Here is a 17,090-nt window from a genome sequence, read left to right as displayed (position 1 = left end):
GGCGCGGATCGGCGCGCGCGCGGTCGCGGGCAGCGCAGGAGCCGCAGAGGCGGAGCGGGGGTTTTGCAAGCGCGTCCTGGAAAGGGCGGCCGGAGGTTCAGCCGCCCGCGGTGGCTGCTGCCCGGCTGCCGCCGCGCCCGGTTTGCAGCACGGAGCTAGCGGGTATTCACCGTGCTTCATTCAGGAGCGCGGRTCTAACGCGCCCCGTCAGGGCGTCAGCTGACTACAGCTGTAGTTTTGACCAGAGTTCCTCAGAAGGAAACTGCTCCCAACTCTGCTGTTTACATCTATGCAAATCTTCGGTAATCCAGTACTGAGGCTTGCATCATAGCGCGAGGAGCCTGGCTCTTTGCTAAGCTGCAGAATCAGTTTTGTATCGCATCTCGAAAGCCATGGTGCTAATGCCTTTGAACAGCGGGACGTTAGAGGACTAGATGGGGTCCCTCCGTTTCTAAAGCCTGTGACTGCACGAATGCAGGTATTTGCTGAGATTCCTGATAGATAACTGCACTGCAAAGCCATGCATGCCTTCAGCTACTCCTAGTGTATTTTAAGAAACACATGAAACTCTTGTGCTGGATGACTCATAGCATAGCAGTCCCATTAATGCATTTAAACACAAAATGCATATGCCAAAAAGGGATATCCCAGGGGCTGCATTTTCCTTTTTTTTTCAGAAATATGATTCTATTAATGTCTGCAGATTGTTTCTGAGCAATCGACCTCAACTCTCAAAGCATGCTGTTTCATCTTGTCCCTCTCAGAGATAAAACATGCCTGATTATCCATCAGACTTGTTTTACTTTTCCCTTCCTGGACTTTTTACAATTTGGATACCATTGCAGGTTTAATTTAGTTGGTAGGATTTTGCATGAATAGACTGCTTGCTACATCTGAGATAGGGTAATGTGGGTGTGCGAGAAGGGTRTCAGTGCTTTTTGGGGGCAGGGGAATAGTGTAGACACTTCACCAAAATAATAATGGACCTACAAAACCTTACTCACCGATGTTATTAGCATATAACACCATTCACCATAGTTGTGTTTCAGACTTGTGTGGTGATTTCGTACACGCAGGGAATGAAGATGTTAATGGAGAAACTGAGTGGTGCACCTCCAGTATGTACGTGCCTTTGGTCCTGGCCCTCCGAAAGGTCCCTCTCTTCCCGTTCATGCACCAGCACAAAGTACCTGCAAGCTCAGTCCCATTTTAAGGAGCAGATCATGCTGAGAAACTACTTGCAGGCATTAGGAAAAGCCTCGTCCTTGGCTTCCGTGGTCTTCGGCCCCGCTGGAGGGCTCCTGGTGCCCATCTGGGCATGGCCAGCCCAGGGGTGCTCAGCACGCCCGACCCAGCCCCATGCCACCAGCGCCTGCACACACACTGCCTTCGAGACACTGAGAGCCTAAGGATTTCTGAGGTTCATCCTTAAGATGGCCAAAAATCAACCCCTCCTTATCCCGTGCCCCTGAAAGATCAACCAGGTGTGCACGGGAGAGCAGAGCACGCAGGTGCCTCGGTGCTGTACCCGGCCCAGGATGGTCCGTGGGCTCATCCCGCCAGGCCGGCCACGTCCTCAAGCGCTCCACGGGGCTGCCGATCTCGGCCGCCCCAGGGGCATCCCACTGGATACCATGGTGCAGGCGCCAGCCTGAACCCAGGCTTAAATGTCCCGGGGTAAACTCTGCAAAATGGGGGCAGCTCTTCGCAGCAGGAAGCCACCACTGTTTCTTTAAAATGCTTAGCGTGCTTTGGGTACTCGGAGCATTAATATCATGTATAAACACATAGTAAGCCATGAAAGGTTAATCATTAACCAAATTAATGATGCTCACTTTGTCAGGTTTATGCTTTGGGTGCAAATTGTCAGAAAAGGTCCACATGCAGCACCCCCTCCCCGCCAGTTCCTCCCAACACGTGCGGCAGAACTCGAGAAGGGATTCCCCATTTGGGTTTTCTGATTTTTTTTCTCATTTTGGCTGATCCTGAAAAAGCATATAGCAAAAGGATACCAAGGATAACTATCTAATGAACCTGCACAGCATGGTGATACTCAGAGGACTGAAACGTGTCCTTCTTTTAGCCATATACATCAGTGCTTGCACGCAAGCCTGACGGGGGGGTTTGTTGTGAAGCAATGCAGAGGACACAGAGGAATTCAAGGGAGTGGTGTGTGAAGAAATGCAGAACTGTTTGCAGCCTTCAAGTGTTAGAAAATTACTGCAGAAAGTGAGTCTACCACACTTCTAACAACAGAGTCACGTGCTACAGATCACTCCCCAGGCTTTTAAGCATCCAGGCATATCTCCCTCATTAGTTTCCTCTTGAAATCAAAAGCCATTGATGCCTTCCTTCTTTTCCCTGCACGAGTCTTCGTCATTTCATCTCTCCCCCCTGCCCGGAAAGATTTTTCTCATGCTACCTGCTTAGCATACATGAAGAAACATTTCTCATGCTCAGGGAGCTAGCAATGAGCCCTAGCATCTTTTATCTCCGACTGTCTCGAGGACTTCAGAGGTACCCTGGGCATTTACCTCTGTGTCTGGATACCCTTTGTACCAGCTGATCCCCTTTGTAACGGGTTCCCAGGAAGCCCTGGGACTGAAGGCATTTGGGGATGGGTTGGGATGATCCATGGGGCCTCTTTGCTCTCTTACAGGGTGTTGTGTGTTAAAAAAGGAGATTTCTGAGGGCTGCCATAGGTTATAAGAGGAGATGAATACTGGTGCTGGCAATTCCCAGCTATGCCAGGGATGAGTTTGAGTCTGAAGAGGTTAATAGCCCTTCCGAATGAAGCAAGGCAGTCTCCCACATCTCAGATGGATAGCACTGTAAAACACTGCGAAGCACAGATTGGTGCAGAATTACATTTATAGACTTAACTTTGGGATAAAATACTGACTCTGGGCATGAGTCTTGTTACCTAAGTGCCAGAAGAACAACATGTTGTAAGCCAAAATCCAGTAGACTACAAGGAACCAAGTGCACAGCCTTGGATGCTGTAATAGGGGACAGGCAGGAGTGAGTGGGGCAGGCCTGGCCTTCAGGAACACAGATCACTAGTCTGTGTGCTTGGCAAAGCACAGCAGTGTGCAACAGGCACTTTCCAAATGCTAAAGAAGTGCAAGGAGTTCGCAGTCAAAGGACGGTACAAAATCTGGCCGTAAATCTGATCCTGCCGTGGAAAAGGATGATCGAAGCAAGCAGGATTGCTAGCTGTCTTCTCTCTCCCAGGAATCCCAACTGCTAGGCAGGGAGTTTGGGTTTGGAGCAGAGGCGACAGCTGGGGGGATGCCTGTCACAGCTCTGAGACGTCCCAGCAGAGGGAAGGGTCTTGCCCAGCACACATTGGCTAGGGCCATGGCAAGGTAGGTTGAATGTTCCTCTTCATATATATTTTTTTCTATTTTTAAAACAGATGAGCAGTGCTATCGCACCTGCTAGATGAAGATTTAGGAAGCTGGAGATATTTTCGGTGGTCATGCTTTCACATGCTTTTCGCATTCCCTTTTCCTGATGTATTACTTTATTTAAGGGAATTTTTGTTATGTGGTATTCAAGCATCTACCTGTCTCAGCCTCAGCCACTGCCTACCCTCATCTGATCAGCTGCTTTTCCTTAGATGCTCACCAAATTTTCTCCGCTGCTCCAGTTCTCTGACCCTTTATCTTTGTAACTAGAACAGCCAGAGGCAATGAGAATTGTGTAACCATCTCCCCACTTCCCAAGTGCTTGGGACAGGTCTGGTTACTTTGATAATATGTCTCATGGGATACACAGAGTAAATCTATATTAGATTAGGCCACTTATAAATAAACTGGCTGCTTGCTATGGGAAGAAATTAAAAACTCATCATTTTAGTTACCAGATGAGAAGAGTCATGACACACAAATATTTCAGCTAATATTAAACTATCAGGTAAATGATAAAAAGTAAATATCTTTATTTTGCAAGTTAACTCAAGCCATCTAATGATATTTAAATGACTACTAGATAAAGCCAGCAATTTAAAACCAGCAAATAGTCCATAATCTACTACAGTGGTGCTATGTGGAATCAACCTGCATGGAAAAGGCTTGAAGTGCAGTTGTGTGGCCAGGTGATAAAGAGCTTACAAGTTGTTTTTTACAACAAAATCACATCTGGGATAAACATACAACCATCCTGAGACATTCTGGAATTCAGTGGCAGATTCAATGTTAAGATATAAAACACATGACAGGCATGTAGGGACATCAAACAAACTGAAATGTAATGATGTTCAGATGTCTCCCCTCAAGCCTTCACAGAAACTGTTCTGAGGCTTGCTGTTGCTAGGAAATCTAAATAATTCCCTTTTGATAAGCCAGTAGTTATCAAATCCAAGGAGTCTCATGAGCAGCACCTCCTGACTTTATTTCTTTGTGGATTAAAGAACATGAAGGCTTCTTGTTACTTGAAAGACATGGGGAAGCTCAGGTTTTAAACCTCAAATCCTGTTTTTACTTCAGAAGTTGATTGCACAAGCGACCAGTGAATGAGTGTCTCTCTATTTCCCTTGCGGTCAGAGAAGATCCTATTCATGTTGAGTTTACAAGCAAACGCTTCCTTTGGTAAGCTTCCCATGCAATTCAATTCATGTGAATGCCGAATGTGTTTGGGTCTGGACTAACATCAGAATAAGTGACTGAGGCAAACTCACTCCTTAGCCCTGCTGCTCCATTTTATGCAGTATTTTGAAATGATGAAACACAGTTCTTACCTACCTCAATGCAGTCCCATTAAGTCAATGAGATTACTCGTGCATCAGAAAGGTAAGCACATAAATGGGTATTTACTATATGATTTACATTCATCCCAGAATTATACCTGATTAAAATCAATCTCATATTTTTACTTCTTGTAGTTACTGGCTTGCAACACAGAATCTGGTAGCATCTATGCATATGATTCTTCTCTGAGCGTTGCTGTGACCATGTTCATGTCTTTGAGATAATATATGTTAACAGTAAGTATTTTTTGACCAGATATAAATGATTATATAGGAATATATATATAAAATGCAAGATTTGGAGTCTCTATTTGCAGTCAGAACTTTATATATACAAAAAAAAAAAAACCCTTTGATGACTGATCCCTTTGCAGAATAATCTGTGCCTGTAATGGGGAGCCATCAGCTAAAGGCTGCAGCAAGGAGAAAGAAAGAACAGTCCTTAGGTTATTCTAACATTTTCCACTCCATGAGCACCCTTACTAGGTGTACCTTTACTGTATAACAGAGCACTACCCATTATTGAAATGTCCAGTTAACGCCACACAGAACCGCAGGGTCAATACATGGAGATTTTTTAGGCAGGATGGAGATTAACACTCACTTGAAACTGCAGTGGAAGTTAATCAGGTTGCACAGTGAATTCTAAGTTTTGGCCACAGCACCAGAGCTATTCTTGAGAAAAACGTCATGAGGTACTTGTGACCGCAGGTAGGTAAGACCTTTGTCATCAGCCACTCATGAGGAAACATGAGTATATCCAAGAGGACATTGTCTAAAATAAGGCAGTGTGTTGGCCTTGGCCGTTGAGTCATCAGTATCACTTCCTGCAGCCCCTGCTTTTGCTCCGGGTATTTCTCAAGGGAACACTGACTTAACCTAGTCTTCTTGATTCTTCCAGAATGAATAAGAACACAGCTCAGGAGCAGTAATGATGAATATATCCATGATTTAGAGGACTGTGTGCTCCTTTTAGCACAAGTGTGCTAAATCTTCCATGAGATGCCTGCCTGATTAGTTTTTATCTTTATACTTCACGGTCCCACTGACTTGAAAACTTCAGAGAGAGTCTCTAGTTTTAAAATGGAGAATTCGGTTTAACTGGGATAATCTGTTCAAGCGAGAGAACTGTGTTGATGGCTTATGCCTCAGGGTACCACTGAAAGCCTTTCAATATAGATCTCTTTTGCCTTTTATTTATTTTAATGTTTGATCAGTCATTTTTTAATCATTTGAAATGCTACATGGAACTTCTCTGGAGAGACAGATCCTCAACATGTTTCAGTGTTAACCACATCTAGCTTTTCTGTATTTGTAAAGCACACCTTATGGAAAAAAAAAAAAAAAAAAAACCTATGAGTTTCTTTCCTTAAATATTATTGCAAAATTTTCTGACGTCAAACAATGAGACACAAATTACTCTGTGAACTGTTAACATATGCATGTTTACATATGATATCTTATAGCCAAAACAGATTAAGATTTGAAGCTTTAACTGCTGTTGAGTTTCCACTTCTGTGAATCATACAGATCAGCTTATTCATCCTCAGACACTTCATTTTTATTCTTTAACTCTTTCAGGTTACTTCTATCCAGAGCAGAGTTGTGCACGACACGGACCACATCTGAATAAGGAGGACACTATTGCAAAAAAAGACCTAACCTTTGCAAGTGAAGGAGCAAAGAGCTGCCAACAAATACAAACAGCCACCCCAAAGAATCAATAGCATTTTATAACTTCCATCAAAAAGTCAGCTGACGGGCACAGCAGCCTTCCCCAATTGCCAAGGCAGTTCTGTCTTTCTACCCAGTAAAGTGCCAGGTGCAATTCAAGCTAATGATCAAGCCCGTAGTATTTCAGTTTCAGCTGGAAAATTACTTGTGAGCACCAAAAATAAGAGAGAACCAGCCATGAAAAATTGACAGGATGGCTCAAATTCCAGGTCCAGAGAAAGAAATTCACTGATCCTACCTGGACTTCTTTGGATGTTATGATATAAATTAGACTGAGAAAGGCCAAACATTTTGGGGAGAGGAACTTCATGGATTTCTATAAATAGAGACAATTTTCTCTAGCAGTTGAAAATCTATGCAGTGCATCACTGATTTGGATGGAAGTTATTTAAGTACTGTAGTCAGCAGTCCTGATGTAAGTAAGTGCATCAAATATTTTTTCTGGATAATATGGCCCTAGCCATACTTGAAAAGAGGTATCTCTGATGATAAAAGAAACCTACCTCTATTTAAATACACATACATCTTCACCTCATATATAATTATTATTAAAGCAAGGCAGATATTTGCTGCCAAAGATCAGTCCCTTTCTTTCAGCTGGAGACTGAAAGGATTTCGGGCAGCGTTCTGCAGCTGCTGTTCAAGTTTCCAGACTCACTGATGGTGCCTAGCCCAGGCTAGCAAAGGAAGAAAACAAAATCATTTGTTGTGAGGCAGGAATGCAAACATTCAAAAATACCTTTCCACTTACAGAAGATAAATGAGTGCTTGACTGTTTGTTTTCTTCTCTTTTAAAGTGTTGCTTCAGATTTGTTTGGTATTTCTCCCAACTGCATCATTTTAATCAGGCAGCTCACCTACTACCTGTGGATTAGTTAATGCAAAGACAGACTGAGTGTCTGCAGCTTCCACTAGGGCCGTCAACACTGCTATGGGTCAAGCCCTCTCTCTTTAACGTATGGCAAAGAAATGTAACTAAGTCAGCAATCTCACTTATAGCGTTACCCACTGGAACATGAGGATAATGATGGTATCAGGAATGTAGCTATCTAAGGCTGTATTGGTGCAAACACCACACAGAGCAAACCAAACCATGCTGCCACCAGTTTGTGGCTACAAATTAATCTAGACATAATTTTGCATTTGTTATGTTATGTGTTATTCGAAGGCACATTCAAGACACCTACATGAATTACACTTGAGGTGTAACACTGTGGCCAATGGGAACTGTATACATCTTTGCATCTGAAAATGTGGGAGCCTGATTACCACTAAGGATTAAACTAGATCCATGAGAGCAACATTAATGCACATCTCTCAGAAACTGCAGAGATTATTTAACCAGGGTTTCACACACATTTCTGTTTCTGTGTGTTCTGCTTGTAAATGGTGCTGGGGTAAATTTAACCACATATTTGAAAGAAAAAGCTAAGAGCGGTTTAGGACATTCTCCATTGTTTTTAGACAAGCATTATACCTAAAGTCCTTCCTTTTGGTATTTAAATGCATTACTTCCCTGAAAATCAGTGAATCATCTTCTGAAAAATTATCAGTTTGAGACCTGAGATGTCTTAAAAGGGGCCTGATTTTCACACATAAACATACAAACAAATATATACTGCTCAATACCCCTCCAGTCTCTTTCAAACATTTCAGATTGGGCTTCCAGGCTTCCACTGGCAGAAGCACTCATGATCACTGTTGAGTTTTAAACATGGACCTTTGGGTTAGATCACATTATAAAAATCATCCAGTTAACTCCTACAAAATGTTTTGAATACAAAAGCTCAATGCAAATAATAATAATTCAGTTCCTATTTTCTGCTATGAAATCAATTTACAGATTAATATTCTTCAGTTACAAAATAACAATTTCAGTTTGAAGTGGTTTGCACTCCAAGTGCAATTGGGGTTAATAATGGTCTAATAAAGGAAAGCTGCTAGCAAATAGTATCCCAGAGTGAGAAGCTTAGCATTTAGGCACCTAAGCTACATTTTATACTAAATGTCAGTTTGTAATTTCAGAAAAATGACCTAGGAAAATACCATCTAACCCACTAAGGATCCCAAACCCAGAGAAACCTATTCTTTCTCTTCTCACGTATGCCAAGAGACAATTGCCACCTTACCACCAAGGCAGCTTCTTTTACCTATGGCTATTTCTGATTCATATACCTGGTGCCTTATTTGCTACGTCTTCAGATCAATTTAGGTGATAAGTACTGAGTGTCACAAAGTTTAAGTCCTTTTTTGGATCTGTGCCCAAATGCATGGATATCTGAAGTTTGAGATTAACTGCCTCTCAATTCAAAGCATATGGTTTGTATTGTCTACAAATTAGTTCACTGAATGAATTTGTAAATAAGGGTCATATCCTAACATACAATATTAAGGTAAGCCTCCCTGGGAATTCCAAGCCCCAAAAGCCTGAAATAAAAGCTTCTGCATCTCAAAAGCCGAGCATAAGTTATGGTAGAACATTCATTAAATATAAGAATGAGGCCAAGATCCTTAAAGGCGAGGGGTAATTTTGTGTGTCCAAACACAAGTGCTTAGCACTTACTGCAAATCAAGCTCTATTAAAGTTTCTTGAGGTTTGTATTAAAACCTGGAAACACTCCCAAGCAGGGTATATGACTTGTGAAAATCCTGGTCAGGGTGCCCTATTCTGAGTACACCCATCAGTTACAGGGAGCAACAGAACTATTTGCAATCTTGAGCAAAACACTCACTATTGAATGCTGGCAGAATTTGCATCTCTAAAATGCTGAAAAGATTAGCACACTGACAAGGAAGGTTAAATGCTGCAAAACACATTTTATTTGTCAAATGCAAGCTTTTAGAGTTTCAAGAAGGGAAAAAAACAAGTTAAACTGGAATTCTTCATATTTGGCAGTTTAAAAATGCTTTCGGTTACAGCTGAGACCTTCAACTTTGCCTATAAATGAAACACTTTAAATAACAATCAGTTACACAACCTGCTTACAATCAGCAGCTTATCTCACAAGACCTCTAATAACAAATTTTCTTTGTGGCAACAGCGTATCCAGCTGACTTCTACAGTGTTGACCAGCTTTGTTTATTCTGACTGTCAATCGCTCTTTTAAGTGCTTCATCTGGCACAAGATCTGATCTTTTTACATCAGCATGGCTACAGCCAATTTTAGGGCAGCTGTTAAAAAGAAAAGAGAGACTCCAGTAAATCAGAAGAATTGTATTTGTCAGATATAGGCTTTTACATAAAATCTGCTGTTTTATTGCATTTATCCCAGATTCACTCTTTATCAGTTCCTTGTTACCTCGTTTTCTCTTCACTAGTTCTCTGTGGGGAAAAATAAATTTGTTTAGATAAACAGGTGGGACTCAACAGCTCACAGTGAGAATTGGAGCCTTTTGCCTGTAGATTACTGTCTGGCTTCATGTACGCAAGCTGCCTGCAGTAGTGGCACTAATGTTGTGTGGAAATCTTTCTATGTTGCTTTCTCCCTCCAAAGTCCTCTAAAAACTGCAAGTGACTACTCCTTACTTTATTAATCTCCAGTGGATACAGTACAGATAAATAGAGAAATTGATTTATAGGGAAATAGATAAAACAGAATGAGACCTGCAAAGGCTGATGGGTGAATCAGTGGAAGATCTAGCTGGAGTGAAAACTGGCCAGTCCTCTTATGAACTGAGAAAGGGCAGAAAGGAGAGACGGGGTCAAATCAGCAGCCTCTAAATGAAGATCAAATACAAAATGGCTTACAACTACTTAAGACAGTCAGATAAAGACAGATTACTTGAAGGGTGAAAGATATTCAGGGACCAGAGGTCATTTTTCCTTTGGCAGAGGCCCAAACATGCATGAAAGGTACCCACAGTCAGAAATCACACTTTTTCTGGATTTTTTTTCCCTGTTAGGAGTAACTTGTCTGAGCTGCTGAATTTACAGTCAGTACTCATAACTTTTATACAGATTTGCCCACAGCTTGCTGTGTTTGTCATGGGTAAATCACTTAATTGCTCTGTGCCTCAATTTTTCCATCTATCACCTTATTAGAACAGTAACACAACATAAGGACAATAATTACTTGCAAGATTAATGAATAACAAGTACTCAGAAAGCCTCCCATAAAACTTCTCCTGTAAGCACAAAGTATTAGTATGCTCTTCCAGCGGAAGATAGTGGGCAAGCTGAGATAAGCAGGAATTGCCTCAAGGGATCTATTAGCAAGTCTGTCTGCGGAGAACTGGTAGCTGTGCGTATGTCAGCTGAAGAGCGGATATTCAGCCAGTAGACTGCCAAATGCACCAAAGAGATCTAGCGGCTTCCAAAGCTATGTAAAGGAAAGCTTGTATGAGAAAATAGCCACTTCTGTAACCCCTCCATGAGCAAGGGCTGTGATTCCAGGATAAGGGTAGAGGGGGAATTTCCCCTCACCGGRATTCTGCTCTTCGAAGACACCTGCTTTCACCTGAATCATGCTAGCAGGAACGCGATCAAGTAGCAACACGAGAAAAGTGTACTCAAATGAGGAACTTCTTGCATACACTGGCCTGACTCCCCACCACGACAGACTATGGTTATTCAAAGCCTGACTGCATTTTCACGCAAAAGGTTAAAATTACAGCAGGTCAGTGAGATTTTGCAGAGAAAACCAAGCAATCTTTCTTAATTTAGTTACAGTGAAGCCCAGCTATTGCTGTGCCTGTTCTTTTCTGCCATACTGGAATAAACCACTGTAAAATGGTAAGGCTGCAAGCTAAAAGCTCAAAATTAAGAATTGCAAGTATTCAGACTGCACAAATAACTTCAGTCTGGGTATACTGTAGCTTTTGAAGATGGATTTTATACAGCTTTCATGACTTTTTACTTTATGTTTTCACTAAGTCATTTCTTTAATTTCTTAAAGGGTAAAATAAAATTCAGTCACCTGACCCTACTAATTTATCAGCAGTGTTGAAACTTTTGATCCACCACAGCAACATCTACTACCATGACATTTTCCCAATGGATTTAACAACAAAAAGAAATATTTAGATATGGATATCCTAAATTCAATTCCTGATTCCAAAAGGTATTTTGTGTAATAGTTTTAGGCTTTTACGCACTTGCTCCCTAGCTTGTCCATCTTCTACAGTACTCTCATTCTCTTCTTTCCAACTTGTGACCTATTTCCCAACTCCATTTCATTTTTCCAGCCAAGTTTCTGTCCCTCCATGYTGCTGGTTTTGTTGCCATTCCCAGTATAATGCAACCAGTGCACTAACYGTCCCTAACCCTAACACAGGCAAGTTGCTTCCATCTTCGCCTTTAAGCTGTCTGGATGCTAAGGTAGAGGTCAGACTATGGATAGCTACTGAGAGCCAACCCAGTTGATGCTTGATATAATAGCAGTGCTCTGCTGTAGCCAAGAAGTGTGGAATAAAAAGTCCTGCTCCACCCTTGTACCTCAGTGGCACAGTGTGTGGAGTCTAATAAAAATGCAAGAGCTACGGATGGAGGAAGTAAGCTGACTGCGACTTAATCTTTGAGGAAATCGTGTTTCTAGTCTCTAACAGACATTCCTGAGCATGTGAAAACTGCACGTTTATTAAAAAGTCCATGACTTTTAAGCTTCGAACAAAATCCAAAACTATGAAGATCTTGTATATTTGGTGTAAAAAACAAATGTGAAATTAATAACAACAGTTCTGATGAAATAATACTTCCTCTAAACTTGCTCTAAGAAGTGTTTGAGCCCCTTTTCTTCTTTTTTTGATTTTTTGGGGGGAAAATCAAAACCATCCCAAATTTGAAACTCATCAGGGAGAATGTCAGGTGTAATAACTGAACTTTTACATGTTTTCAATCAACAAAATATGTCCTAGGTGGAAAGTGGCAGGCTGCTTTCGTGCTGTAAAGTAAGAATTATTTCACTGCATTGTAGTAGAAACTACACAATCCTGTCTGATTGTTCTTAAACTCTACACTGCTTAAAAATTATCATTGTTTTTAATATTTTTCATTTCCAATTGTATTGGAATATAATTGCAAAAGAGGGTACACCCAGGAGAGAGATGGGTTTTTTTCATTAACTTTAAGCCTTGCTAAATATGCAGTAGGAACAAAATGGGCAACTAAATTTTACAAAGCTAAAGTTTCTCTCTGTTGCTCACAGCTACCTAAAATCTCTTTGATTCTGTTGTGCAGGCACCATGAATAGCTGTGACTTCCCCACACACTTCCTGAATATATCCTTACATATTGTTTTCATTAAAAAAAAAGAAAAAGATCCTTCATGTGTACAGTACTAATAGGAAGCCTGTGACTTGGGCAGACCCTGAAGTATTACTTCCTGTAGCCTTGCCAATCCAAATACATTTCCTAGAACAAGTGGAATAGAATTCCACTTACACAGCAAAGCAAATAGCTTTTCCACACATTCTTGTTAGCTTACCGGACTTTCTTCTTTTGCTGCTTTCGAGTCTGGATAATTTTTAGAATGGCATCTTCTTCATAGGTATGACCACAGACTTTGTTTCGAACTGGCTTCTTCATTTCCATCTGTAATCAATAAGGTTGGATTTAAATGAACTGACAATGTCCTTGAACATGCTTCATACGAGATTTTTACATAAAGCAGCAGGAAGACTGTCTGCCACTCATATATACTTTTCCATCCAAATTGTGGGGTCAGGTCCAGCAYGGTAAACTGCATTGCAGGGTTGGAGTTTTTTTAGGCAACATTGCTTCTCTCTGATAATGATTGAAATTTATACTGCCTGATCTTTAACAAGTATTGCAGATTTCTAATAAACAATCTAGTGAAGAATAAGAAATAACGATTTCCCAATCTATTATAGTAGCAGTGATAGCATACCTGTGTAATGGGACAAATAAAGTTCATCTGACTCTGAGTCACAGCTATATCTTCATCGATTTGTTCAATGCCCTCATTATCGTTATTATCTGATTGAAGACAAACTATAATGGGAAACAAAACAATTTTCATTCAATATGTAGCATACATAGTCAATACTTAAATAAGCAAATAAAATCGAGCATTTGCCAAACATTATCTCATAGTGATACTAAGATGCCACAACATATTTCTGTACCACTCCCTGAAAAAGATATCACAAAAAAAATACTGTAATATGGTTTCTGTTTGAAAATGTGGATTTTTAAAAGGCAACCACTTCTTGCAGGGGGAAGGGGCTAATACTAGCCAATACTAGAAAGGAGAGAAAGAAAAGAAAGCAAGCTGGCCAGCATACATGTGAAGTCTTTGGTTTTCCTTGTTCAAGTTCACCAAAAACCAGTAACTCGCACATGAGTCCCCAAAATCTAACAAAGGATGAGGTGGAGCCTTTGCAGTTTTGGCAGTCCTGCCCTCAAGACCAGTTTGTGTTTGAATGTCATAAATGGACTCACTATAAAGCCTGTATAGATACAAGTATAAATTTTAAAAGGAATTTGTATTATTTATCATAATGCATCGTTAAGTCATGCCACTGTATTTTAACAAGACTGTAAYTAGTGAAATCAGCTTGAGAACAAAAGCCAAGAATGTGCTATTTGAGATATACAATAGAAACAATATTGAAATAACCTTATGGAGGAAGGGCAGAATGAAATACTATAATCTCCCAGAATATACTTGATGACTGTATGCCAGGGAATGAAAACCACCTTGACCTAGAGAAGATACAAGTCCTTACCTTTAACAGGATCAGAAGGAAAAGAACCCACAGATACACCATGAAGAAACTAATTAGCCATACATTGGAGCAGTTAAGGAGGATACTTACTGCTAGGTATAACCTTAATAAAAGTACACGTTGTTTTATCTTTTGCTTTTTTCTGTCACTGTGAATGTAGGCTTTTAGTTGAATCTTACCTGGTAATAACTTCAGGCTTAACACCTGCCATAACTTCCCATTCCTTTGGGGTAGTTCTGCAATGTTTTTGCAGTATCCAGTGCCCTGGAGCACATTCTTCAAGGTATCCCAAACTTAACAAAATATTTCTCTCTCTAGTTTCACAGGCTAGTTTGTAATGTAGCAACACAGGGATCGAAGAGGATGAAATCCTTCAGTGGCCCACATTAGCTTTGATAGCCAGCAGGGTACTGAGAAGCACATTGGAACGCTGAGGGTTTAGAACTACTATATGATTTGCCTTCTATAAAGTGCCAGCTTTGGCCACCTCTTCCTGCAGCTGCTGTTGTACGCTGTCAGCCAGGCTTTGCATCTCCATATACCTGTTATTTGGTCCTCTGCATTTGTTAATGACCAGCATCCCCTAACTTACGGCCAGTCCTGCATGCCTGTATAGTGTCATCACCTTCCAGTTCTCTCTTGGAGCAATCACAATCTTTCTCACACCCAACCTAGACTCTGAGCACACTGCCATGTGAGCAAGCACATCTCTGGTTGAGGTACTCCAGTCATTCGTATTCCAGCCATCATTCCACCAGATCACCTCTGGGTATGCCGGTCTTCTTTATTTGCACCTTAACTTCCACCTTAAGAGAGCTTGCCCTTCCTTCCATTTTAACATACAAAGAGTTTTTCAAACATTCAGGATGATTCTGACCTAGGTACTCCTACAGATACTTATTCAAGCAAGCATCGAGGGTATTTCTGTTTCTAGCAAACGTCTTTGTTAAGAAGGCCTCACTCAACAGAATACAGGAGGGGAAAGAGGAGCTCAAATGTCAAGTATCAACCATAATTTTATGGCTTTTAACTACCAGAATATTTTCATACCTTTATCAGGTACTGACCCTCCAAGAAAAGTAAACACTTGCAAATCAGAAGGAAAGTGGGCACAATTTAACAATAAATACTGAAACTGTGACAGCATAGAGAACAGAAAGAGATTTGCATCTGTTATCAGATTTCAGAAAGGAAAACCTGCCACATTATTCTTGGATTGCTCACATATAATGTTTACTCTATCATAAAGTACTTTGACAATTCTTTTGTGAAGAAGTGGAGTTCTTAAATGAAGGTTTTGAAATACAAAGCAATGGGTGAAATCCCACTTAGACAGCAAGTCTAAAGAATATCCCAAATACTGGACAGTGCAAGCTTCCATATGGGCTGCTTTATTTAAATACCACATTGATTTTTTTTCAGTGAGTAATACCAACAAAGAGCAAGAGACTGAGGTTTTCCTTAAATTCATGTATCTGCAATTTCTGGCATACTGCAGCTCTAATATCTCCTTTTGAAAACATCTGGAAACTTACACTTTTGTATGCTGTACTTTGTTCCAATTCATGAACCTGGCATGTACTTCCAGTGCTCCAGCGCATTATGTCAGGCAAAGAAGTCAGAATGCAGCAGTGCTTATGAGATCTAGGCTAGATGATTGATTACAGAGGATCATTTTTTATGTCAGTAATAATTAGATACCAAGAAAGCTGGGTAAAATTTTGAAATGTGCAGTTTGTGCCTGCACTTTTACTTTTAAATCTAAGCACTCCAAGTTAGGCATGTAAATGGCCTCTCTTGCAAGAGTGTCTACCTCACTAAGGACCTTCTGATTTCACTAAGGAGTCACCACTTCATTCATCACTTCTGGGTGTTTTTACTTAGGCAAAAATGTAAGAATTTAGGAGACTGCATTGAAGCATCCAAGTTTGAAAATATTAGCTCAGACTGGGGTGTTGGGGCTTGATTCCCCTCTGAATGTCTCAGGTCTCTAAATCATGTAGGATAAATCATAGTCTGGGGCTACTTCTCTCTTTTACGGGCTATGGAGGTGACTCAGATGCCTAATRTTTAGATGGTTGACATCAGGTGACTTGAGACCCATTCCTTTTAGGTGGGATATATGAATTTGCATGAATTAAAATCTTGCTATTGCTGCAAGCTTGTTTTAAGTGCTTCACACTGGACTTAATTTGCAATAAATTTGTATGCAGTCTACCAGAGTGGGGCCCTGGTTTCAAGGAGTTATCATAGCACAAATGAATAATTATTTAAAATATTTCCCTTTCATAAGCAGCTAATATTTTTAACAATAAATATGCAAGACTGGGATGTTGCAAGTGATACCTCTAACATGTCAATAGCAAATTAGCATAAATCAGATAAACCACCCACAGATTTGTTGTTATTGCTTAATGTTCTAGATTACAGAAGGAGAGAGGAAAATAACTTTTTCAATTACTGTAAATTTTGCAGAGATTACACGGGAGGAATAGACACATATACTCCCTGAACTGGTTAGTAGGACAGATGCTCTGAACTATAGATCTGTTCCTAGAGATTCCTATCAGAAGAGGTTTTTTTAAGGTCAAAGGGATTATTTACCAAATGAAATGTATGAAAGTTTGGAGGATCTAACTTTTAAGTCTGACTACTCTACATGAAGAAGAAATAAAAATGCCAGCTCATACCTGTTTCAGATAAGTCAGGTTACATTTTTCTAAAATGGGTTTTCTTTGCAAATTAAGACCACATGAAGAAAACACTGAGTTACTGTTGCTGAAATTCCAGTGCTGCCTTAAGTAACAGAAATACATACATCTATTTTGGTACTTTGAGGTATTACAGTTTAAGAGCCTTATGCTGATGCTACAAAACTGGGAGGAGTGGCTGATACACCAGAGGGCTGTGCTGCCATTCA

General features: G+C 40.6%; 1 protein-coding gene across 2 annotated transcripts in view; it reads right to left on the bottom strand.

Moving 5' to 3' along the window:
* Window positions 1-9,281: 9,281 nt before the first annotated feature.
* NSMCE2 (NSE2 (MMS21) homolog, SMC5-SMC6 complex SUMO ligase) overlaps window positions 9,282-17,090 on the bottom strand; it is a 135,112-nt gene continuing 127,303 nt past the window's right edge. For both annotated transcript variants that reach the window (XM_026079925.1, XM_026079927.1), the window contains 3 exons: window positions 13,330-13,433; window positions 12,907-13,013; window positions 9,282-9,656 (listed from right to left, as the gene is read on the bottom strand). In XM_026079925.1, coding sequence (XP_025935710.1) covers window positions 9,542-9,656; window positions 12,907-13,013; window positions 13,330-13,433 — 326 coding nt within the window. In that variant the 3' untranslated portion in view covers window positions 9,282-9,541. The remainder of the gene's footprint in view (window positions 9,657-12,906; window positions 13,014-13,329; window positions 13,434-17,090) is intronic.

The sequence above is a fragment of the Apteryx rowi genome, unplaced genomic scaffold (genome assembly GCF_003343035.1).
Source record: "Apteryx rowi isolate R43461 unplaced genomic scaffold, aptRow1 scaffold_505, whole genome shotgun sequence".
Classification (NCBI taxonomy): domain Eukaryota; kingdom Metazoa; phylum Chordata; class Aves; order Apterygiformes; family Apterygidae; genus Apteryx; species Apteryx rowi.
The sequence above is the reverse complement of the archived record's forward strand: the minus strand, read 5'-3'. Positions and strand labels throughout refer to the sequence as shown.